The 24,234-nt window shown below is 43.4% G+C and overlaps 2 protein-coding genes across 2 annotated transcripts; both read left to right on the top strand.

Annotated features, from left to right (window-relative positions):
• Window positions 1-560: 560 nt before the first annotated feature.
• On the top strand, window positions 561-5,095 carry LOC110512994 (actin, cytoplasmic 1). Its single transcript, XM_036972522.1, has 6 exons — window positions 561-692; window positions 2,011-2,135; window positions 2,443-2,682; window positions 3,510-3,948; window positions 4,061-4,242; window positions 4,385-5,095. Exons 2-6 carry the CDS (start codon window positions 2,013-2,015, stop codon window positions 4,526-4,528), a joined length of 1,128 nt encoding a protein of 375 aa, XP_036828417.1. The 5' UTR covers window positions 561-692; window positions 2,011-2,012; the 3' UTR covers window positions 4,529-5,095.
• A 1,262-nt stretch (window positions 5,096-6,357) lies between these two features.
• Window positions 6,358-22,430, top strand: fbxl18 (F-box and leucine-rich repeat protein 18). The gene is made up of 7 exons (XM_036972521.1): window positions 6,358-6,935; window positions 11,403-11,606; window positions 11,802-12,187; window positions 12,460-12,559; window positions 12,666-13,747; window positions 15,631-15,849; window positions 21,834-22,430. Exons 1-7 carry the CDS (start codon window positions 6,876-6,878, stop codon window positions 22,042-22,044), a joined length of 2,262 nt encoding a protein of 753 aa, XP_036828416.1. The 5' UTR covers window positions 6,358-6,875; the 3' UTR covers window positions 22,045-22,430.
• Window positions 22,431-24,234: the final 1,804 nt, after the last annotated feature.

Genomic DNA, 24,234 nt, shown 5'->3' with positions numbered 1-24,234 from the left:
CGGGCCTAACGACCCTGGGCCTCTGGAATGTCAGTATATACACCTCAAAGATTTACACTGACTCAAATTACACCAACACCATTCCTCACATGTTAGCTGGACCTTGCATTGTCCCCGCATCACGACCTGACTACAGTTCCCTTGTAGCTGTTACATTGAATCTTTAAGTAGGTTACCAATACAAAACCTACTTCCATTTCAACAGGAAGAACCCACTCTACGTTAGATATCTAACTTTAACTATCGCCTTAGTTTAACCATAATCACGGTGGCCATGACAGAAACTATTGATAATACATCAATTATGCCAATCGTTGAATACGATGACACCTATCCTAATCAATGACCTTGTAATGTTAGCTTGGACGTTATATTGTGTATAGTAGTTAATAACGTTATATTAATTAAAGGGCCTACACTTTATTTTGCCTCCTTTTGAAACAAGTGCTGTCAATGCAGAGGCCCAGTGTGGCACAATGCGTTCAATCCGAGTGGATACGCCCTCGACCAATCAGGAGCCGCCCTGCAGAAAGTTTGCCTTATATGGATAGAGGGGGGTTGCGACGTATGCGGATATAAAACCCGGAGCCTTGGCAACACTTCCTCATTACGTTTCTCACTGCGCAGGAAGAAGGGAGAATAGAGACAGTTTCTCTGATTAACACCGGTAACTTTTCCCCACTAAAACACAGGTAAGAGCTGTAATACTGTGTTTTTAAAATGTTATTTATGTTTAATTGTTAAATTTCAACGTAGACAACTAGTTAAGTAAGTTATTTGGTTAACTTGTACCGTTTTCAGTGAATGCTCCTATCTAGCTGTCGTCGGTCAGTTTACACAGGGTTTTAAATATTTTTTTTCCTGAATTTTTAAAATGTAATTTATATATATTTGATTTGTATCTATTTAATTAAATATTTGATTTATCTAGCTCAACATTTGAGTGGGTGTGTTAACCGGGGTCTGTCTTATCGTTGACATTTAGTGTAAATTTAAAGTAGTTTAATGGTAGGTCTCCCCCACTGTTGAAATGACCTGCTACCGGTTGTACAAAACATTTTGACCGTTTCCCCAATAATGGAGATTGACTTGTTTAAAACTCGCCCTGTTGAGAGGTTAAGGATATCTGTTAAAGTTCACATGCATTAGTCAGGCTGTTGACTCGTTTTTAAAAGTGAGGTAATTGACTTCCTATGTGTTAATTATTATGTTGAGTAATTTGTTCAGTATTTTTATGACTATTTGGCTCAGATTAGTCAGTGCTTTTTGGAGGTCAATGTGTCGTTTTTTTTAGAAGGAAACATTTCACACGTTACAAGCCTAAAACATATGGGCATTTAGTGTGATCTGAAAGCACGGAAACCTCTCCCTGTGTAACCATATTCAGGATAGCTGTGACCTAGCCTGGGTTATTGTCTGGCTGTTTATCCCGGACCAGGGAGTGGCCTCTCCCTGTGTAACCATATTCAGTAGAGATGTGACCTAGCCTGGGTTATTGTCTAGCTGTTTATCCCGGACCAGGGAGTGGCCTCTCCTTGTGTAACCTTATTCAGGATAGCTGTGACCTAGCCTGGGTTATTGTCTGGCTGTTTATCCCGGACCAGGGAGTGGCCTGTCAGACCAACACATGTCAGGGGACGCTCCATCTATTGCCTTATATGGCGACGCCTCGGCCGAAAACACACAGCCTTTTGTCTAGAGGCGCTGTCTGGGTGCGAGTCATCAACTCCGTTTATTTCTACTCTTTCTCTAGTTTTACAATTTAACTACACGACTAACCTTTATGCTGAACCTTAAATTAAGCCTCAAAAGCCACTAGTTCATGCATTTTTACGATAAAGCAAATTGACAGGTTGTGTAAACGCTGTGTGGGTGAATGGTCTGGACTGTTGCTGTTCAGCGCCACCTAGCGGTCATTCACCGATAGTACACTGGCTCAATAGTGACAGGCAGGCGGCGCACCCCGGTAAAGACGTCAGTCTCATTTCTGTCTTTTTCTTCCCGGTGCAGAAATGGAAGATGAAATCGCCGCCCTGGTCGTTGATAACGGCTCCGGTATGTGCAAGGCCGGTTTCGCAGGAGATGATGCTCCTCGGGCTGTGTTCCCCTCCATCGTGGGTCGGCCCAGACATCAGGTAATATTTAACTCTGCTATTTAACTGAAATATACCAACTTTATCTGCTATACTGAATGTGAGAACTGTTACATTGCTATTGGAACTAATGTTTGTCACCATTTGACTCTCTAGTCAGCATTACACTGACTGCATTGTGTAGTAGTACACTAGTATGGTTCCCTGTAGAATATTATAATATGTCATTTAATGTTCTGTTGCTATGCAACATTAACGTTAAGGTCCGTTCCAATCAACGTCATTGATACTGTAGATCAGCCTTAACATTCCGTGGAGTACGTTGTCACTGACCTGAGTGTGTCTCCAGGGAGTGATGGTTGGGATGGGCCAGAAGGACAGCTATGTGGGAGACGAGGCTCAGAGCAAGAGGGGCATCCTGACTCTGAAGTACCCCATCGAGCACGGCATCGTCACCAACTGGGACGACATGGAGAAGATCTGGCATCACACCTTCTACAACGAGCTGAGGGTGGCTCCAGAGGAGCACCCCGTCCTGCTCACCGAGGCCCCCCTCAACCCCAAAGCCAACAGGGAGAAGATGACTCAGGTAATGTCCCTCCTCCACCTTTACTGGCTAGTTCTGCCCTCTCTTCTTCCTTTACTGTTCAGTTCTGCCCTCTCTTCTTCCTCCACTGTTCAGTTCTGTCCTCTCCCCTTCCTCTCCTCTCCTCCAGGCCCTCTGTCCTTACAGCTGATCTGTCACCCCTCTGGAAGCTCCAGGTCTCCTCTGCCTCTCTGCACCCTGCTGACTGCTGGACTGACTAGATTAACCTGTAGGGCCGCCTAGATTAACCTGTAGGGCCGCCTAGATTAACCTGTAGGGCCGCCTAGATTAACCTGTAGGGCCGCCTAGATTAACCTGTAGGGCCGCCTAGATTAACCTGTAGGGCCGCCTAGATTAACCTGTAGGGCCGCCTAGATTAACCTGTAGGGCCGCCTAGATTAACCTGTAGGGCCGCCTAGATTAACCTGTAGGGCCGTGCTGTGAATGCGCTACTCTAGTGGTTTATATTGATGTTACATGTAGGAATGGCTGCTGTGTTTCTTCACTAATGATCGTTTCCCTCTGACTCACTGGTCAGCATGTTCTACTGGGTGCTGTGACTCCTGTCTCTAATCTAGTCCTCCAGCACCGTGACTCACTGGTCAGCATGTTCTACTGGGTGCTGTGACTCCTGTCTCTACTGTAGTCCTCCAGCACCGTGACTCACTGGTCAGCATGTTCTCCTGGGTGCTGTGACTCCTGTCTCTAATGTAGTCCTCCAGCACCGTGACTCACTGGTCAGCATGTTCTCCTGGGTGCTGTGACTCCTGTCTCTACTGTAGTCCTCCAGCACCGTGACTCACGTCCCCCTTCTCCTCTCTCGTCTCCAGATCATGTTTGAGACCTTCAACACCCCTGCCATGTACGTGGCCATCCAGGCCGTGTTGTCCCTGTACGCCTCTGGCCGTACCACCGGTATCGTCATGGACTCCGGTGACGGCGTGACCCACACAGTACCCATCTACGAGGGCTACGCTCTGCCCCACGCCATCCTGCGTCTGGATCTGGCCGGCCGCGACCTCACAGACTACCTGATGAAGATCCTGACGGAGCGCGGCTACAGCTTCACCACCACGGCCGAGAGGGAAATCGTACGAGACATCAAGGAGAAGCTGTGCTACGTGGCGCTGGACTTTGAGCAGGAGATGGGCACCGCTGCCTCCTCTTCCTCTCTGGAGAAGAGCTACGAGCTGCCTGACGGACAGGTCATCACCATCGGCAACGAGAGGTTCCGCTGCCCAGAGGCCCTCTTCCAGCCCTCCTTCCTCGGTGAGTCTCTTAACTAACCTCTCTGGATCAGCTGATCCGTGTCCATCTGGCAGCCATCTTGTGTTGCGGTTGCCCTGTAGTGACGGCCATTTTGTCTCCTCTCTCTCTCCAGGTATGGAGTCTTGCGGTATCCACGAGACCACCTTCAACTCCATCATGAAGTGTGACGTGGACATCCGTAAGGACCTGTACGCCAACACGGTGCTGTCCGGAGGAACCACCATGTACCCCGGCATCGCTGACCGGATGCAGAAGGAGATCACCTCTCTGGCCCCCTCCACCATGAAGATCAAGGTGACTAAATAAACCAAGTCCACGTCTCTGAACCATCGGTCTGCTTCCTCCTGTAGTTAGCAGCATTACCTGATGCTACAACTACAGTGTGAAGGTCTGTATTCATGTTAATGTGTTCCCCCCCCCCCCGTCTCTCCTCCAGATCATCGCCCCTCCAGAGCGTAAATACTCCGTCTGGATCGGAGGCTCCATCTTGGCTTCTCTCTCCACCTTCCAGCAGATGTGGATCAGCAAGCAGGAGTACGACGAGTCTGGTCCCTCCATCGTCCACCGTAAATGCTTCTAAACAACCCGACCCGTACAGACTCTCTCCTCCTTCCCATTCCAATGAAGACTCTGAGTCGGTGTTGCCTGTCAGATCTCCCCCTCCACTGGCGTGTCTTCTCCTGCTGTCGGTCTGTCTGAGAGCCTCCCTGTTTGGCTGGATGGACAGGATGTGATGTCGTCGTTGTCTGACGGTCATGACTCTCCACGTGTCCTGTTAGTTACAGTCTAATGTTTATGTTCCACCACCTTATTGACCTCTATGGAGGTGTTGCTGTCCACCCCTATCCCCTACCTAGTGCGCTAGTGACCAGGGCCCATAGGGATCTAGTGCATTACCTAGGGGATAGGGCTGTATTTGGGGTTTTGTGTGGAGGGGGGGAAAGCTTAATGTAAATGATTTAATTGATATAAAAACAATATTGTTTTTGTATTTTCTGTCTTATCGATACATGGTCCAGTTTGTTGTTATGCAAAAAGAGGTTTGACCATTCTGAGAGGTGTTCCTCTCTCTGGGGGGGTGTAGGGTGGGGCAGGGGGCTCCTGTTGTGGACCAACACAACTAATAAAGTGCACATGTCTATTGAAATGGTTGTATTCTCTTCTGCCTTCCTCCATGGTGTTGTACTGGGTACCGTCTGTTTTGGTAAAATCCCGCTCCATCTGCCTTCCTGCCCTGTGCCCTGTGAAGTACAGCGACAGAATTCAGAACATGGGCTGTTATTAGTGTTCTCCCTGTACACCAAGTCAGAACCGTAGGAGAAATGAAGGCTCTTACAATATTACACTTCTCACAAACAGGTTATAGTCAAGTAAAGAACCAAGTCAGAACAGTAGGCCAAATTATTAGGGTGAGGCACATGGGCTACTAACCGCTTCCTACACAACACACTTAGTATTACTTAGCTACAGTATACAGATCTCCCTGCATATTACATTTCTGCAGCAGACGAGACCTTTTCGGATGACAGTTCAAAAAGTGTTTTCCCAGTCGTAGCTTTTTTTTTTTCCCAGTTCTCTTGAACTCACTAAAGTCAGATTTTGCAGTTCAAAAGTTAACAGTTTTGAACGTGGCACAAATCATCCAGACTGCATCACATCAGGCCAAGATTGTGAGTCCCATAGGGTGGCGCACAATTGGCCCAGCGTCGTCCGGGGTAGGCCATCATTGTAAAAAAGGAATTTGTTCTTAACTGACTTGCCTAGTTAAATTAAATTCGTTGACAGCATGGCCAATGTTTAATTTTATAATAGGAAAAGAGACCCTTATTCTTAGCCTTGAATAGCAGGCTAATGCTTGCAGTTAGCTACTGATTCCTTCTAAATCACTCCTTGTTGACTTTTGCGATTTCCAACTTGTGTAATGTTAATGGTCAATGAGCACTGATACATTTAATCTATAAGTTCTCATCTTATGACAAGGATCTGCCAGTAGATTGACTTCATAACTGCTAGCTAAGATTGTGAAAGTATGACATCAGTCCAATCAAAGCTACTGTAGATACAATGTGATTTGATGTAATTTTCTGTGGCCAATGACCCGGTGCCGCCTTGGATGGGCACTTCTAATGTAACTCTATGGCAGCACCCAAGGGGCTTGAATTTTCAAGCTCTACCCTTGGACTTGGCGGTGACGTTGTGTCCCCATGAGTGACGGAACACTGAGCCAATTACAGCACAATGCTCCTATGTCTTTTGCTGGCTCTCCCCACCACAGAAAGCACCGAGAGTCTGAAACACCTGCATGTTGGAGCTGCCTTACTCTAGAAAACAAAGAGACCATGTTTGTATGCGGCTTTAACTCAATTATATATATATTTTTACATTGTTTGCAAATTGATATGTGACACTGCTAAAATAACATGCAAAACAGGCAAGTCCCCCCCCCCCAAAAAAAAACCACATGTGGGGCTCAAAACAGGGACCTGCCCTGAATGATGGGGCGTCACTGGCGATCCCCATTCTGTCACAGACCCCATAATGGCTACATAATAGATACACAGATGTCACACCTTTCCTTCTCTATTGGGCAAGACAGACAAGATATGACCTTTCCTCTTAAATAGGAACTTGTTTCCCATAATGGAAACATTAACAATAATTGCCAATTGAGGCCCTAAAGGAGAATTGAAGTCATTTATTTATTTTATTAGCTAGTATGAACCATTTTGGAGTGAAATTACATTCGTTTTTTTTATAGGGAAGACAACCCTCTCTGGGGAAGACTTTGTAGGTGCGACTTCCGGAAAATGTTCCGTCCTCAATGTTCCGGTGAAACGCAGCGTTTTACTTCCGGTCGTTCCTGTCACATGAAGCTAGTTCTCTGGTGGTAGACATGCACTGATTAAAAACACACACAAAAAAAAACTATGACTTCGTCTGTTAACGGAAGAGTATTGGATGAAGATATGGACAATCAAATTGTACAGGTTGGTTAGAATAACCAGTGTAACGTTAGTAAAACTAGCTGGTTTACTGTTAGCTGTATACCGGTGTTAGCTTGTTAGCTATCTACTCTGGCGCTGTCTTGTCAGCGAACTCAATGTCTGATTTTATTTCATTTTTATCGGTTGTCAAATGGAAATAAAGGCATTGCGTGAGTATGATATTTGGGTGAAAGTGTGCTTTTGATAGCCGGTAACTAGCTATTCGGTTTAATCAGGCTGGTAATACGCAATTCATGTTCAATGTATAAGTTAGTTACAGTCTGAAACGACACATGAAAATGTTCCTTAATAGAGATCTGATCTGGATCTGATATTACATGACTAAAAGTATGTGGACACCTGCTCGTCGATGGGCATTAATATGGAGTTGGTCCCCCTTTGCTATAACAGCCTCCAGTCTTCTGGGAAGGCTTTCCACTAGATGTTGGAACATTGCTGCTATAACAGCCTCCACTCTTCTGGGAAGGCTTTCCACTAGATGTAGGAACATTGCTGCTATAACAGCCTCCAGTCTTCTGGGAAGGCTTTCCACTAGATGTTGGAACATTGCTGCTATAACAGCCTCCACTCTTCTGGGAAGGCTTACCACTAGATGTTGGAAAATTGTTGCTATAACAGCCTCCACTCTTCAGGGAAGGCTTTCCACTAGATGTTGGAAAATTGCTGCTATAACAGCCTCCACTCTTCTGGGAAGGCTTTCCACTAGATGTTGGAACATTGCTGTTATAACAGCCTCCACTCTTCTGGGAAGGCTTTCCACTAGATGTAGGAACATTGTTGCTATAACAGCCTCCACTCTTCTGGGAAGGCTTTCCACTAGATGTTGGAACATTGCTGCTATAACAGCCTCCACTCTTCTGGGAAGGCTTTCCACTAGATGTTGGAACATTGCTGTTATAACAGCCTCCACTCTTCTGGGAAGGCTTTCCACTAGATGTAGGAACATTGTTGCTATAACAGCCTCCACTCTTCTGGGAAGGCTTTCCACTAGATGTTGGAACATTGCTGCTATAACAGCCTCCACTCTTCTGGGAAGGCTTTCCACTAGATGTAGGAACATTGCTGCTGTAACAGCCTCCACTCTTCTGGGAAGGCTTTCCACTAGATGTTGGAACATTGCTGCTATAACAGCCACCAGTCTTCTGGGAAGGCTTTCCACTAGATGTTGGAACATTGCTGCTATAACAGCCTCCTCTCTTCTGGGAAGGCTTTCCACTAGATGTTGGAACATTGCTGCTATAACAGCCTCCACTCTTCTGGGAAGGCTTTCCACTAGATGTTGGAACATTGCTGCTATAACAGCCTCCACTCTTCTGGGAAGGCTTTCCACTAGATGTTGGAACATTGCTGCTATAACAGCCTCCTCTCTTCTGGGAAGGCTTTCCACTAGATGTAGGAACATTGCTGCTATAACAGCCTCCACTCTTCTGGGAAGGCTTTCCACTAGATGTTGGAACATTGCTGAGGGGACTTGCATCCATTCAGCCTCAAGAGCGTTAGTGAGGTCAGGCACTGATGTTGGGCGACTAGGCCTGGCTCACATTCAGGGTTCCAATTCAGCGAAATTCAAACCTTGTCTCATATGTAAAAAAATATATATACAAAAATTGAGTAAATTTGTACGTTTGAGTAAGTTTGGACTGGACTCAGGAACACTCAACATGTTTTGGAAAGCCGTTCTTGCAGAATAAAAAAAACAACAACATTGGTTTGATTTTCAGAAGACTGAAGTGGGTTTTGCTCTAACTTTTTTACCTGCGCTTTGTTCATTTCTTATGTTCCTGACAAACTTCCCAGGTGACAAGCATACCCATAACATGATGCTGCCGCCACCATTTTTATATTTAAGTGTGGACTTTCTATAGACGCTGTACCTTTTTGGCTCTAAAAAAGTAAACGATAATAGCAATAACTAAAAGTTGGGTAAACAAAACTTTCCTGTGGATGTTTTGTGAAAACTTTCGAGCCGCTGAAGGACAACCACAAAGACAACCTGTAGAGTTTTACATGCATTTTTATTCATCATTCTCTTCGCGTGAAAGGAACATTTACATGACATTGCATTAGTGTCAGGCTGTATGTACCAATGAATTGTGTATTACAGCCTGATTTAATCAAGACTAGCAGCTAGCCAACTGTCACACCACGGGCTAGCTAGACGTGTGTATTACAGCCTGATTTAATCAAGACTAGTAGCTAGCCAACTGTCACACCACGGGCTAGCTAGACGTGTGTATTACAGCCTGATTTAATCAAGACTAGTAGCTAGCCAACTGTCACACCATGGGCTAGCTAGACTTGTGTATTACAGCCTGATTTAATCAAGACTAGTAGCTAGCCTGATTTAATCAAGACTAGCAGCTAGCCAACTGTCACACCACGGTCTAGCTAGACTTGTGTATTACAGCCTGATTTAAGCTAGACTTGTGTATTACAGCCTGATTTAATCAAGACTAGTAGCTAGCCTGATTTAATCAAGACTAGTAGCTAGCCAACTGTCACACCACGGGCTAGCTAGACGTGTGTATTTCAGCCTGATTTAATCAAGACTAGTAGCTAGCCAACTGTCACACCACGGGCTAGCTAGACTTGTGTATTACAGCCTGATTTAATCAAGACTAGCAGCTAGCCAACTGTCACACCACGGGCTAGCTAGACTTGTGTATTACAGCCTGATTTAATCAAGACTAGTAGCTAGCCAACTGTCACACCGCGGGCTAGCTAGACTTGTGAAGGTGGCCCAATATTAGCCCAAGAATGGACTGTTAAAGAAATATAAAGTGCCTTTGGAAAGTATTCAGCCCCCATGATTTTGGGGCGGCAGGTGCCTAGTGGTTAGAGTGTAGAGGAAGTAGGTAGCCTAGTGGTTAGAGTGTAGAGGAGGCAGGTAGTCTAGTGGTTAGAGTGTAGAGGAGGCAGGTAGTCTAGTGGTTAGAGTGTAGAGGAGGCAGGTAGTCTAGTGGTTAGAGTGTAGAGGAGGCAGGTAGCCTAGTGGTTAGAGTGTAGAGAAGGCAGGTAGTCTAGTGGTTAGAGCGTTGGGCCAGTAACCGAAAGGTTTCTAGATCGAATCCCCGAGCTGACAAGGTAAAAATCTGTCGTTCTGCCCCTGAACAAGGCAGTTAACCCACTGTTCCTAGGCCGTCATTGTAAATAAGAATTTGTTCTTTAACTGACTTGCCTAGTTAAATAAAGGTAAAATAATAAATAAAAACATGACGTTTAGATTGAGTATTTGATTGCCAGAGCCAGTCTACCTCTGAATATAACATAAGATCCTACATCCTACATACAGGGAATTAATTTTTAAAATGTATTTAACCTTTATTTAACTAGGCAAGACATTTAAGAACAAATTATTATTGACAATGATGGCCTACATCGGCCGAACCCGGAAGACGTTGTGTCGCCGCCCTGTGGGACTCCCAATCACGGCCTACAACGGCCAAACCCGGAAGACGTTGTGTCGCCGCCCTGTGGGACTCCCAATCACGGCCTACACCGGCCAAACCCGGAAGACGCTGTGTCGCCGCCCTATGGGACTCCCAATCACGGCCTACACCGGCCGAACCCGGAAGACGTTGTGTCGCCGCCCTGTGGGACTCCCAATCACGGCCTACACCGGCCAAACCCGGAAGACGTTGTGTCGCCGCCCTGTGGGACTCCCAATCACGGCCTACACCGGCCAAACCCGGAAGACGCTGTGTCGCCGCCCTATGGGACTCCCAATCACGGCCTACACCGGCCAAACCCGGAAGACGTTGTGTCGCCGCTCTGTGGGACTCCCAATCACGGCCTACACCGGCCAAACCCGGAAGACGTTGTGTCGCCGCTCTGTGGGACTCCCAATCACGGCCTACACCGGCCAAACCCGGAAGACGCTGTGTCGCCGCCCTATGGGACTCCCAATCACGGCCTACACCGGCCAAACCCGGAAGACGTTGTGTCGCCGCCCTGTGGGACTCCCAATCACGGCCTACACCGGCCAAACCCGGAAGACGTTGTGTCGCCGCTCTGTGGGACTCCCAATCACGGCCTACACCGGCCAAACCCGTCAGACGTTGTGTCGCTGCCCTATGGGACTCCCAATGACGGCCTACACCGGCCGAACCCGGAAGACGCTGTGTCGCCGCCCTATGGGACTCCCAATCACGGCCGGATGTGATGCAGCCTGGATTCGAACCGGGGACGACAGATGCAGTGCCTTCGACCGCTGCGCCACTCGGGAGCCCTGATTCAGTGATTTCAGTTCTACATATCCTCAGAGGGTAGAGGGAACTCGTATCAGCGATTTTAAATTCTACATATCCTCAGAGGATAGAGGGAACCAGTCAAAACAGTTCATCAAGTCTGTCAGTGAATACTAGGTAGAACTGTAATTATGTCTCTCATTCTGTTTCTCTCCCTCTCTCTCCCTGTCTCTCTCTCTTTCTTTTTTATTTTCTTCCCCAGGCTGTGTGTATAGAAGATGGGATAGGGGTGGTGTCGGGGTCGATCGGGATGTCAGACTTCTCCGATGAGATCTTGTTAAGTATCCTGCGCTATGTCTCGACCTCTGACCTCGTGAATAACGTTTCCCGGACCTGCCGCAAGCTACACACTCTCTGCTATGACAAGACACTGATGACCACGGTCACACTGTCTGAAGAATACACGGTAACACACACACACACACACACACACACACACACACACACGTTCTGCTATGACAAGACACTGCTGACCACGGTCACACCTTCTGAAGAATACACGGTAACACACACACACACACACACACGCTCATACATACACACACACACACACACACTGCAACAAATAATTTTATCTTAATTCTCTGACTTCCCTCTTCAGGCAGATGACGGCGCTATTCGCCAGGTGCTGAAGCATCTATCCAATCATGTGCAGTCCCTCAGCCTTAGCGGCTGTTATTGGCTGTCGGGTTCTACCATCGACCGCCTGATTCGCTGTCGCTCCCTGGTGCGTCTGGACCTATCAGGTTGTCGCGTCACCTCCCTGCGTCTGTCCCGCCTCCTCTCATCCCTCCCCATCCTCCGATCTCTCGCTTTTGACGTATCGCCTGGCTTCGATTCCGCCCAGCTGAGTGGGGAGGCCCGTGATTCGCTGTCTCGGCTGTCGGCGCTGAGACAGACGGTCCTGACGCCCAGTTACGGGGTCGTTCCCTGCTGCTCCAGCCTCTTCAGTCTGCAGCTGCAGCTGGACATACCTGACGTCACCAGGTGGCACCTTTCAACTGAAACCTCTCTGGTTTGACTGTGTTTATAATGTGTGTGTTTATAATGTGTGTGTTTATAATGTGTGTGTGTTTATAATGTGTGTGTTTATAATGTGTGTGTGTTTATAATGTGTGTGTTTATAGTGTGTGTGTGTGTTTATAATGTGTGTGTTTATAATGTGTGTGTGTGTGTGTGTTTATAATGTGTGTGTGTTTATAATGTGTGTGTGTGTGTGTTTATAATGTGTGTGTGTGTGTGTGTGTGTGTGTGTGTAGGGAGGGTACCAGTATGTGTTGCCAGTTGATGATGGGTCAGAGCAGTGTTCCTCACTACCAACAGCTGGAGGAGTTTACTGCCTGTCTGGCACCTGGAGAGGTAAGGTCACAGGGTGTTTATAATGTGTGTGTGTTTATAATGTGTGTGTGTTTATAATGTGTGTGTGTGTGTGTGTGTGTGTGTGTGTGTGTGTGTGTGTGTGTAGGTGAACCAGACTCTCCTCCTCCTCTACCTCGCTGTGTTCAGTGTTCGTGTTCCGGAGCGTCTCCGCTCCTTCCTGGTTTCAGTTCCTGGTCCGAACCCCGCCCACTGGCCTGCTGCGTCCTCATTGGCCCATAGCCTCGTTCAGCATGGCGACCTGGAAGCCCTGCAGTTGCCTCGCTCCTGGTTGGACGCCACGTCGCTAGGACGGGTCCTTCTTAGCAACGCTCCCAAGCACCTGAACTTCTCCCGTTGCCCCACGTTACGACAAACTGTCATCCAATCGCTGACTGGCACTGGAGTGAGAGACTCGACGCGATTGGTCAGCCTGAATCTTAGTGGTATAGGCCACACCTCCAATTATCCAGAGTGCAGTAGAGCGCGGGGAGAGGAGGAGCTTGTTGCCGAGGCGATGAGCCGGCTGGTTATTTGCTGTCCCAATCTGTCACACCTCAACCTGTTACACACACACTATCACCATGACAACGCACACACACCTGGGCTGGAGGCCAACACACACCTGTGTACCAGCCTGTCCAAACTCACACACCTCCGTTCTCTGGCGCTGCCCGCGTGCGCCCTGTCGGACGGGTCACACACACCGTCCCCTTCCCCCTCCCCCTCCTCTCTGCTGCTGGGACTGAGGAAGCCGTCCCGCGTGGGGCTCCAGACCTACAGGCCAGGCTCCGGGGACTCTCTCCCCAGGGAAGGCACCTCTGGGCTGGGTACCCTGCTGGCCGGCTGCCCCTGTCTGGAGGTTCTGGAGATAACAGGACCGGGCTTCATCTCCGCACTGCCGCGTCTTGAGCCCTGTGCCAGGGTGTGTGTGGATCAGAGGACGTGTGTGAACGCTCGCGGGGTGGGGGACACGCACGTTGCGGCTCTCCGGGGGTTCCGGGGGCTGCGGAGGCTGACGCTGGCGGGGCTGCCGGGGGTCCTGAAGGGGACTGGGCTGGTACAGGTGGCTGAGCACTGCCGGGACCTACAGGCATTATCTCTGGCCAACCTGGGGTCCTTAAAGACCTGGAGCTACAGCGCCTCCCTGCTGGACACACTGAGGAACTGCACCCAGCTCACACAGCTACGGTGAGACTACATACACACTGAGGAACTGCACACAAGTATTACTATATTATAATATTATATTACTACAATATTATAATTTTCATTATATATATATATATATATATATATATATATATATATATATATATATATATATATATACACACATCAACAGGCCTTTCTGTTTTTTACTAGCTACAAACTGTTCTATATATTATATACACAATATATACATTACATATACACAATATATACATTACATATACACAATATATACATTACATATACACATATACACATTATATACATTATATATACTATTATATACACATTATATTCATTATATATACTATTATATACACACTATATTCATTATATATACTGTTATATACATTATACACATTATATTTACATTATATACTAATACATTATATATATTATACATTATATACTAATACATTATATATATTATACATTATATACTAATACATTATATATATTATACATTATATATATTATACATTATATTTACATTATATACTAATACATTATATATTATACATCAACAGGCCTTTCTGTTCTTTACTAGCCACAAACTTCTACACATTAAAGTACATGATATATACTATTATATATACTATTATACACATTATACATACATTATACACATTATATACATTATATATATATATATATACATTATATATTTACATACATTATATATATACTATTATGTACATTATATATACTATTATACACGCATTATACACACTATATACATTATACACATAATACATTATATATTTACATTACATTTACATTATACATTATATATACTATTATGTACATTATATATACTATTATATACATTATATATCAACAGGCCTTTCTGTTCTTAATTAGCCACAAATTGCTATACACATTATACACATTAAAGAGGAGTGGGAGGCCCCGGTGCACAACTGAGCAAGAGGACAAGTACATTAGAGTGTCTCATTTGAGAAACAGACGCCTCACAAGTCCTCAACTGGCAGCTTCATTAAATAGTACCCGCAAAACACCAGTCTCAACGTCAACAGTGAAGAGGCGACTCCGGGATGCTGGCCTTCTTGCCCATCTTAATCTTTTCTTTTTATTGGCCAGTCTGAGATAAGGCTTTGTCTTTGCAACTCTGCCTAGAAGGCCAGCATCCTGGAGTCGCCTCTTCACTGTTGACGTTGAGACTGGACAGATGAACTCTGCCTAGAAGGCCAGCATCCCGGAGTCGCCTCCTCACTGTTGACGTTGAGACTGGTGTTTTGCGGGTACTATTTAATGTAGCTGCCAGGTTTTAACAACTGCACTTAAAGAAACTTTTAAAGTTTTTGAAATTTTCCGGATTGACTGACCTTCATGTCTTAAAGTAATGATGGACTGTCGTTTCTCTTTGCTTATTTGAGCTGTTCTTGCCATTAATATGGACTTGGTCTTTTACCAAATAGGGCTATCTTCTGTATACCACCCCTACCTTGTTACAACACAACTGATTGGCTCAAACGCATTAAGAAGGAAATAAATTCCACATTAACTTTTAATAAGGCAAACCTGTTAACTGAAATGCATTCCAGGTGACTACCTCATGAAGCTGGTTGAGAGAATGCCAAGAGTGTGCAAAGCTGTCATCAAGGCAAAGTTATCAAGACAAAGAGTGGCTACTTTGAAGAATCTCAAATATAAAATATATTTTTGATTTGTTTTACACTTTTTTGGTTACTACATGATTCCATATGTGTTATTTCATAGTTTTGATGTCTTCACTATTATTCTACAATGTAGAAAATTGTAAAAATAAAGAAAAACCCTGGAATGAGTAGGTGTCCAAACTGTTGACTGGTACTGTATATAATGTGTGTGTGTGTGGGTAGGTTGGAGCAGCCCTACCTGGTGTGTAACGGTGCATTCTGGGAGGCGTTGTCATGTTGTTCTCGTCTCCGCCGCCTCTGTCTCATCTCGCGGAACGGAACCTTCCACCCCGCTGCCGTGGTTACCTTCATGGAGTGTTGCCGTGACGTCATGGTGTGTCACATGTTCTTGGGCGGAACTCTGGTGGCGTGTCGGACGCTACAGAAAACACTGCTAGACCGGTGAGTCTGTCTGTCTGACTGTCTGACTGGTGGGGAGTCTGTCTCTCTGTCTGGGGAGTCTGTCTCTCTGTCTGTCTGACTGGTGAGTCTGTCTCTCTGTCTGACTGGTGAGTCTGTCTCTCTGTCTGACTGGTGATTCTGTTTCTCTGTCTGGCCGGTGGGGAGTCTGTAAGTCTCTCGGTCTGTTCGGTGAGTCTTGTCAGTCAAATTCTCTCAACAGAAAAGGATGACATCAATGGTAGGATAGTTCTATATACTGATAGTTCTATATAATGATAGTTCTATATGAGGATAGTTCTATATAATGATAGTTCTATATAATGATAGTTCTATACACTGATAGTTCTATATTATAATTATATGAGGATAGTTCTATATGAGGATAGTTCTATATGAGGATAGTTCTATATGAGGGTAGTTCTATATGAGGATAGTTCTATATGAGGATAGTTCTATATGAGGATAGCTCTATATAATGATATGTCATCATATGAGGGTAGTTCTATATGAGGGTAGTTCTATATGAGGATAGTTCATCATATGAGGATAGTTCTACATGAGGATAGTTCATCATATGAGGATAGTTCTATATAAGGATCGTTCTATATACCGATAGTTCTATATGAGGATAGTTCTATATGAGGATAGTTCTATATGAGGATAGTTCTATATGAGGATAGTTCTATATGAGGATAGTTCTATATACCGATAGTTCTATATGAGGATAGTTCTATATGAGGATAGTTCTATATGAGGATAGTTCTATATGAGGATAGTTCTATATGAGGATAGTTCTATATGAGGATAGTTCATCATATGAGGATAGTTCTATATGAGGATAGTTCTATATGAGGATAGTTCTATATAATGATAGTTCTATATGAGGATAGTTCTATATACCGATAGTTCTATATGAGGATAGTTCTATATGAGGATAGTTCTATATACCGATAGTTCTATATGAGGATAGTTCTATATACCGATAGTTCTATATGAGGATAGTTCTATATGAGGATAGTTCTATATGAGGATAGTTCTATATGATGATAGTTCTATATGAGGATAGTTCTATATGAGGATAGTTCTATATGAGGATAGTTCTATATGAGGATAGTTCATCATGTGAGGATAGTTCTATATGAGGATAGTTATATATGAGGATAGTTCTATATGAGGATAGTTCATCATGTGAGGATAGTTCTATATGAGGATAGTTATATATGAGGATAGTTCTATATGAGGATAGTTCATCATGTGAGGATAGTTCTATATGAGGATAGTTATATATGAGGATAGTTCTATATGAGGATAGTTCTATATGAGGATAGTTCTATATGAGGATAGTTCATCATATGAGGATAGTTCTATATGAGGATAGTTCTATATGAGGATAGTTCTATATAATGATAGTTCTCTATGAGGATAGTTATCTATGAGGATAGTTATCTATGAGGATAGTTATATATGAGGATAGTTCTCTATGAGGATAGTTCTCTATGAGGATAGTTCTATATCAGGGTAGTTCTATATGAGGGTAGTTCTATATGAGGGTAGTTCTATATGAGGGTAGTTCTATATGAGGGTAGTTCTATATGAGGGTAGTTCTATATGAGGGTAGTTCTATATGAGGATAGTTCTATATGAGGATAGTTCTATATGAGTATAGTTCTATATGAGGATAGCTCTATGAGGATAGTTCTATATGAGGATAGCTCTATATAATGATAGTTCATCATATGAGGATAGTTCTTTTTAATGATAGTTTTATATAATGATAGTTCTATATGAGGATAGTTCTCTGAGGAGAGTTCTATATGAGGATTGTTCTATGTAATGATTATATAATGATAGTTCTATATGAGGATAGTTCTATATGAGGATAGTTCTATATAATGATTATATAATGATAGTTCTATATGAGGATAGTTCTATATGAGGATAGTTATTTTTAAGGATAGTTCTATATGAGGATAGTTCTATATAATTATAGTTCTATGTAATGATTATATAATGATAGTTCTATATGAGGATAGTTCTATATGAGGATAGTTATTTTTAAGGATAGTTCTCTATGAGGATAGTTCTATATGAGGATAGTTCTATATGAGGATAGTTATTTTTAAGGATAGTTCTCTATGAGGATAGTTCTATATGAGGATAGTTCTATGTAATGATTATATAATGATAGTTCTATATGAGGATAGTTATTTTTAAGGATAGTTCTATATAATGGTAGTTCTATATGAGGATAGTTCTATATGAGGATAGTTATTTTTAAGGATAGTTCTATATGAGGATAGTTCTATATGAGGATAGTTCTATATGAGGATAGTTATTTTTAAGGATAGTTCTATATGAGGATAGTTCTATATAATTATAGTTATTTTTAATGATAGTTCTATATGAGGATAGTTCTATATGAGGATAGTTATATATGAGGATAGTTATATATGAGGATAGTTCTATATGAGGATAGTTATATATGAGGATAGTTATATATGAGGATAGTTCTATATGAGGATAGCTCTATATGAGGATAGTTCTCTATGAGGATAGTTCTCTATGAGGATAGTTCTCTATGAGGATAGTTCTCTATGAGGATAGTTCTCTATGAGGATAGCTCTCTATGAGGATAGCTCTATATGAGGATAGTTCTATATGAGGATAGTTCTATATGAGGATAGCTCTATATAAGGATAGTTCTATATGAGGATAGTTCTCTATGAGGATAGTTCTATATGAGGATAGCTCAATATGAGGATAGTTCTATATGAGTATAGTTATATATGAGGATAGTTCTATATGAGGATAGTTTTATATGAGGATAGCTCTATATGAGGATAGTTCTATATGAGGATAGCTCTATATGAGGATAGTTCTATATAATTATAGTTCTATATGAGGATAGCTCTATATGAGGATAGTTCTATATGAGGATAGCTCATATGAGGATAGTTCTATATGAGGATAGTTCTCTATGAGGATAGTTCTCTATGAGGATAGTTCTCTATGAGGATAGTTCTCTATGAGGATAGTTCTCTATGAGGATAGTTATATATTAGGATAGTTCTATATAATTATAGTTCTATATGAGGATAGTTCTATATAATTATAGTTCTATATGAGGATAGTTCTATATAATTATAGTTCTATATAAGGATAGTTCTATATAATGATAGTTCTATATAATGATAGTTCTCAATGAGGATAGTTCTCTGAGGATAGTTCTCTGAGGATAGTTCTCTGAGGATAGTTCTCTATGAGGATAGTTCTATATGAGGATAGTTCTCTATGAGGGTAGTTCTCTATGAGGGTAGTTCTCTATGAGGGTAGTTCTCTATGAGGATAGTTCTCTATGAGGATAGTTCTATATGAGGATAGTTCTATATACCGATAGTTCTATATGAGGATAGTTCTATATGAGGATAGTTCTATATGAGGATAGTTCTATATGATGATAGTTCTATATGAGGATAGTTCTATATGAGGATAGTTCTATATGAGGATAGTTCTATATGAGGATAGTTCATCATGTGAGGATAGTTCTATATGAGGATAGTTATATATGAGGATAGTTCTATATGAGGATAGTTCATCATGTGAGGATAGTTCTATATGAGGATAGTTATATATGAGGATAGTTATATATGAGGATAGTTCATCATGTGAGGATAGTTCTATATGAGGATAGTTATATATGAGGATAGTTCTATATGAGGATAGTTCTATATGAGGATAGTTCTATATGAGGATAGTTCATCATATGAGGATAGTTCTATATGAGGATAGTTCTATATGAGGATAGTTCTATATAATGATAGTTCTCTATGAGGATAGTTATCTATGAGGATAGTTATCTATGAGGATAGTTATATATGAGGATAGTTCTCTATGAGGATAGTTCTCTATGAGGATAGTTCTCTATGAGGATAGTTCTATATCAGGGTAGTTCTATATGAGGGTAGTTCTATATGAGGGTAGTTCTATATGAGGGTAGTTCTATATGAGGGTAGTTCTATATGAGGGTAGTTCTATATGAGGATAGTTCTATATGAGGATAGTTCTATATGAGTATAGTTCTATATGAGGATAGCTCTATGAGGATAGTTCTATATGAGGATAGCTCTATATAATGATAGTTCATCATATGAGGATAGTTCTTTTTAATGATAGTTTTATATAATGATAGTTCTATATGAGGATAGTTCTCTGAGGAGAGTTCTATATGAGGATTGTTCTATGTAATGATTATATAATGATAGTTCTATATGAGGATAGTTCTATATGAGGATAGTTCTATATAATGATTATATAATGATAGTTCTATATGAGGATAGTTCTATATGAGGATAGTTATTTTTAAGGATAGTTCTATATGAGGATAGTTCTATATAATTATAGTTCTATATGAGGATAGTTCTATATGAGGATAGTTCTATATGAGGATAGTTCTATGTAATGATTATATAATGATAGTTCTATATGAGGATAGTTCTATATGAGGATAGTTATTTTTAAGGATAGTTCTCTATGAGGATAGTTCTATATGAGGATAGTTCTATGTAATGATTATATAATGATAGTTCTATATGAGGATAGTTATTTTTAAGGATAGTTCTATATAATGGTAGTTCTATATGAGGATAGTTATTTTTAAGGATAGTTCTATATGAGGATAGTTCTATATGAGGATAGTTCTATATGAGGATAGTTATTTTTAAGGATAGTTCTATATGAGGATAGTTCTATATAATTATAGTTATTTTTAATGATAGTTCTATATGAGGATAGTTCTATATGAGGATAGTTATATATGAGGATAGTTATATATGAGGATAGTTATATATGAGGATAGTTCTATATGAGGATAGTTATATATGAGGATAGTTATATATGAGGATAGTTCTATATGAGGATAGCTCTATATGAGGATAGCTCTATATGAGGATAGTTCTCTATGAGGATAGTTCTCTATGAGGATAGTTCTCTATGAGGATAGTTCTCTATGAGGATAGTTCTCTATGAGGATAGCTCTCTATGAGGATATCTCTATATGAGGATAGTTCTATATGAGGATAGTTCTATATGAGGATAGCTCTATATGAGGATAGTTCTATATGAGGATAGTTCTATATGAGGATAGCTCAATATGAGGATAGTTCTATATGAGTATAGTTATATATGAGGATAGTTCTATATGAGGATAGTTTTATATGAGGATAGCTCTATATGAGGATAGTTCTATATGAGGATAGCTCTATATGAGGATAGTTCTATATAATTATAGTTCTATATGAGGATAGCTCTATATGAGGATAGTTCTATATGAGGATAGCTCATATGAGGATAGTTCTATATGAGGATAGTTCTCTATGAGGATAGTTCTCTATGAGGATAGTTCTCTATGAGGATAGTTCTCTATGAGGATAGTTCTCTATGAGGATAGTTCTCTATGAGGATAGTTCTATATGAGGATAGTTATATATGAGGATAGTTCTATATAATTATAGTTCTATATGAGGATAGTTCTATATAATTATAGTTCTATATAAGGATAGTTCTATATAATGATAGTTCTATATAATGATAGTTCTCAATGAGGATAGTTCTCTGAGGATAGTTCTCTGAGGATAGTTCTCTGAGGATAGTTCTCTATGAGGATAGTTCTATATGAGGATAGTTCTCTATGAGGGTAGTTCTCTATGAGGGTAGTTCTCTATGAGGGTAGTTCTCTATGAGGATAGTTCTCTATGAGGATAGTTCTATATGAGGGTAGTTCTATATGAGGATAGTTCTCTATGAGGATAGTTCTCTATGAGGATAGTTCTCTATGAGGATAGTTCTATATGAGGGTAGTTCTATATGATGATAGTTCTATATGAGGGTAGTTCTATATGAGGGTAGTTCTATATGAGGGTAGTTCTATATGAGGATGGTTCTATATGAGGGTAGTTCTATATAATGAAGCCCTCTCCTTCCTCTAGGTTCTCTGTGGAGCGTCAGGCCCTCAGTGTGGTCATCTACCCTCTGCTCCATGAAGACCTTCCCTTGGTCATCAGAGACATGCCCCTCCCACTGCTCGATCAACTGACCCTCTTCCAAAGCCGCGTTGCCCAGGCCCCGCCCTCGTCACAATTGGGACACCAGAGAGCAAAGAGGCAACTAGCCAATCAGAGCCCCTCATCACCATGGTGATGCCAGAGATTGAAGAAGCATCTAGCCAATCAGAGCACCTCAGACCTCATCACCGTGGTGATGCCAGAGAGTGAAGAAGCATCTAGCCAATCACAGCCCCTCAGACTAGAGGTCTTCACGAGTTCAAAAGGTTGGACCTGTCCCGAACTGGACCTGGGACTGTCCCACCCGAACCCGAAGTGCATCAATTATTCTATTTAATATAGAGACTGAGGACTACTAGACCCTTTTCATATTGACATGGTTGGATCCAGACCCGATCTGAGTCAGGAAAAAAGAAAAGTCATATTTTTTAAACTACTTTATTAATCGAAGCCGATGAAGTGTGAGAGGAGGGAGAGACGTGCCTCTAGCAGGGAGGGAGAGAGACGTGCCTCTAGCAGGGAGGGAGAGAGACGTGCCTCTAGCAGGGAGGGAGAGAGACGTGCCTCTAGCAGGGAGGGAGAGAGACGTGCCTCTAGCAGGGAGGGAGAGAGAGGTGCCTCTAGCAGGGAGGGAGAGAGAGAGAGGTGCCTCTAGCAGGGAGGGAGAGAGACGTGCCTCTAGCAGGGAGGGAGAGAGACGTGCCTCTAGCAGGGAGGGAGAGAGACGTGCCTCTAGCAGGGAGGGAGAGAGACGTGCCTCTAGCAGGGAGGGAGAGAGACGTGCCTCTAGCAGGGAGGGAGAGAGACGTGCCTCTAGCAGGGAGGGAGAGAGACGTGCCTCTAGCAGGGAGGGAGAGAGACGTGCCTCTAGCAGGGAGGGAGAGAGACGTGCCTCTAGCAGGGAGGGAGAGAGAGGTGCCTCTAGCAGGGAGGGAGAGAGAGGTGCCTCTAGCAGGGAGGGAGAGAGAGGTGCCTCTAGCAGGGAGGGAGAGAGAGGTGCCTCTAGCAGGGAGGGAGAGAGACGTGCCTCTAGCAGGGAGGGAGAGAGAGGTGCCTCTAGCAGGGAGAGAGAGAGAGGTGCCTCTAGCAGGGAGGGAGAGAGACGTGCCTCTAGCAGGGAGGGAGAGAGACGTGCCTCTAGCAGGGAGGGAGAGAGAGGTGCCTCTAGCAGGGAGGGAGAGAGAGGTGCCTCTAGCAGGGAGAGAGAGAGAGGTGCCTCTAGCAGGGAGGGAGAGAGAGGTGCCTCTAGCAGGGAGGGAGAGAGACGTGCCTCTAGCAGGGAGGGAGAGAGAGGTGCCTCTAGCAGGGAGAGAGAGAGAGGTGCCTCTAGCAGGGAGGGAGAGAGACGTGCCTCTAGCAGGGAGGGAGAGAGAGGTGCCTCTAGTAGGGAGGGAGAGAGACGTGCCTCTAGCAGGGAGGGAGAGAGACGTGCCTCTAGCAGGGAGGGAGAGAGACGTGCCTCTAGCAGGGAGGGAGAGAGAGGTGCCTCTAGCAGGGAGGGAGAGAGAGAGAGGTGCCTCTAGCAGGGAGGGAGAGAGAGAGAGGTGCCTCTAGCAGGGAGGGAGAGAGAGGTGCCGATCACCTGTTTTAGTCGCCAGACTGTTTGGCTGATGGTTACACTGCCTGACGGTGCCCGCCAGGTCACTTCAGAACGGAGTTGACGACGGAATACAAAGTTGCCGATGTCTTTGTCCTTGTTCCAAACACGCGATGGAAGAAACGATGCTTCCAATGACCTCATTACATCCCTGCAGCATCGGCCTGTATAATTACATCACGTCGAAGTACATGTAAACATTCAGTAAATTCAGTTAGCTAATTGTTGGACGACTGTCCAATATATTTCATGGTGAAACAACAAATGTTTTCATGTATTGATGTGTATAATAAAGGGGATTTTATTGTGTTTATGAATCGGTAGTTTGTGTTTATGGTGGTGCTGTACAGGGCTCATCTTGAACAGACACCTTGGTCTCAGTATTGACTCCCTGTCTAAATAAAGACACCGTGGTCTCAGTATTGACTCCCTGTCTAAATAAAGACACCTTGGTCTCAGCATTGACTCCCTGTCTGAATAAAGACATCTTGGTCTCAGCATCGACTCCCTGTCTAAATAAAGGTTCACTAAAAGAACTCTGACCTCCTGGGGTCAACCTTGCGACCTGGGCTGGGAGGACTTCAGGTCTGGCCTCCCCCTCTCCACACTGGCCGGGCTGGGAGAGACCCTGGCTGGGAGGACTTCAGGTCTGGCCTCTCCCTTCCACACTGGCCGGGCTGGGAGGACTTCAGGTCTGGCCTCTCCCTCTCCACACTGGCCGGGCTGGGA

Source organism: Oncorhynchus mykiss, unplaced genomic scaffold, assembly GCF_013265735.2.
Source record: "Oncorhynchus mykiss isolate Arlee unplaced genomic scaffold, USDA_OmykA_1.1 un_scaffold_169, whole genome shotgun sequence".
Classification (NCBI taxonomy): Eukaryota; Metazoa; Chordata; class Actinopteri; order Salmoniformes; family Salmonidae; genus Oncorhynchus; species Oncorhynchus mykiss.
This window is presented reverse-complemented; position numbering and strand designations above follow the sequence as displayed.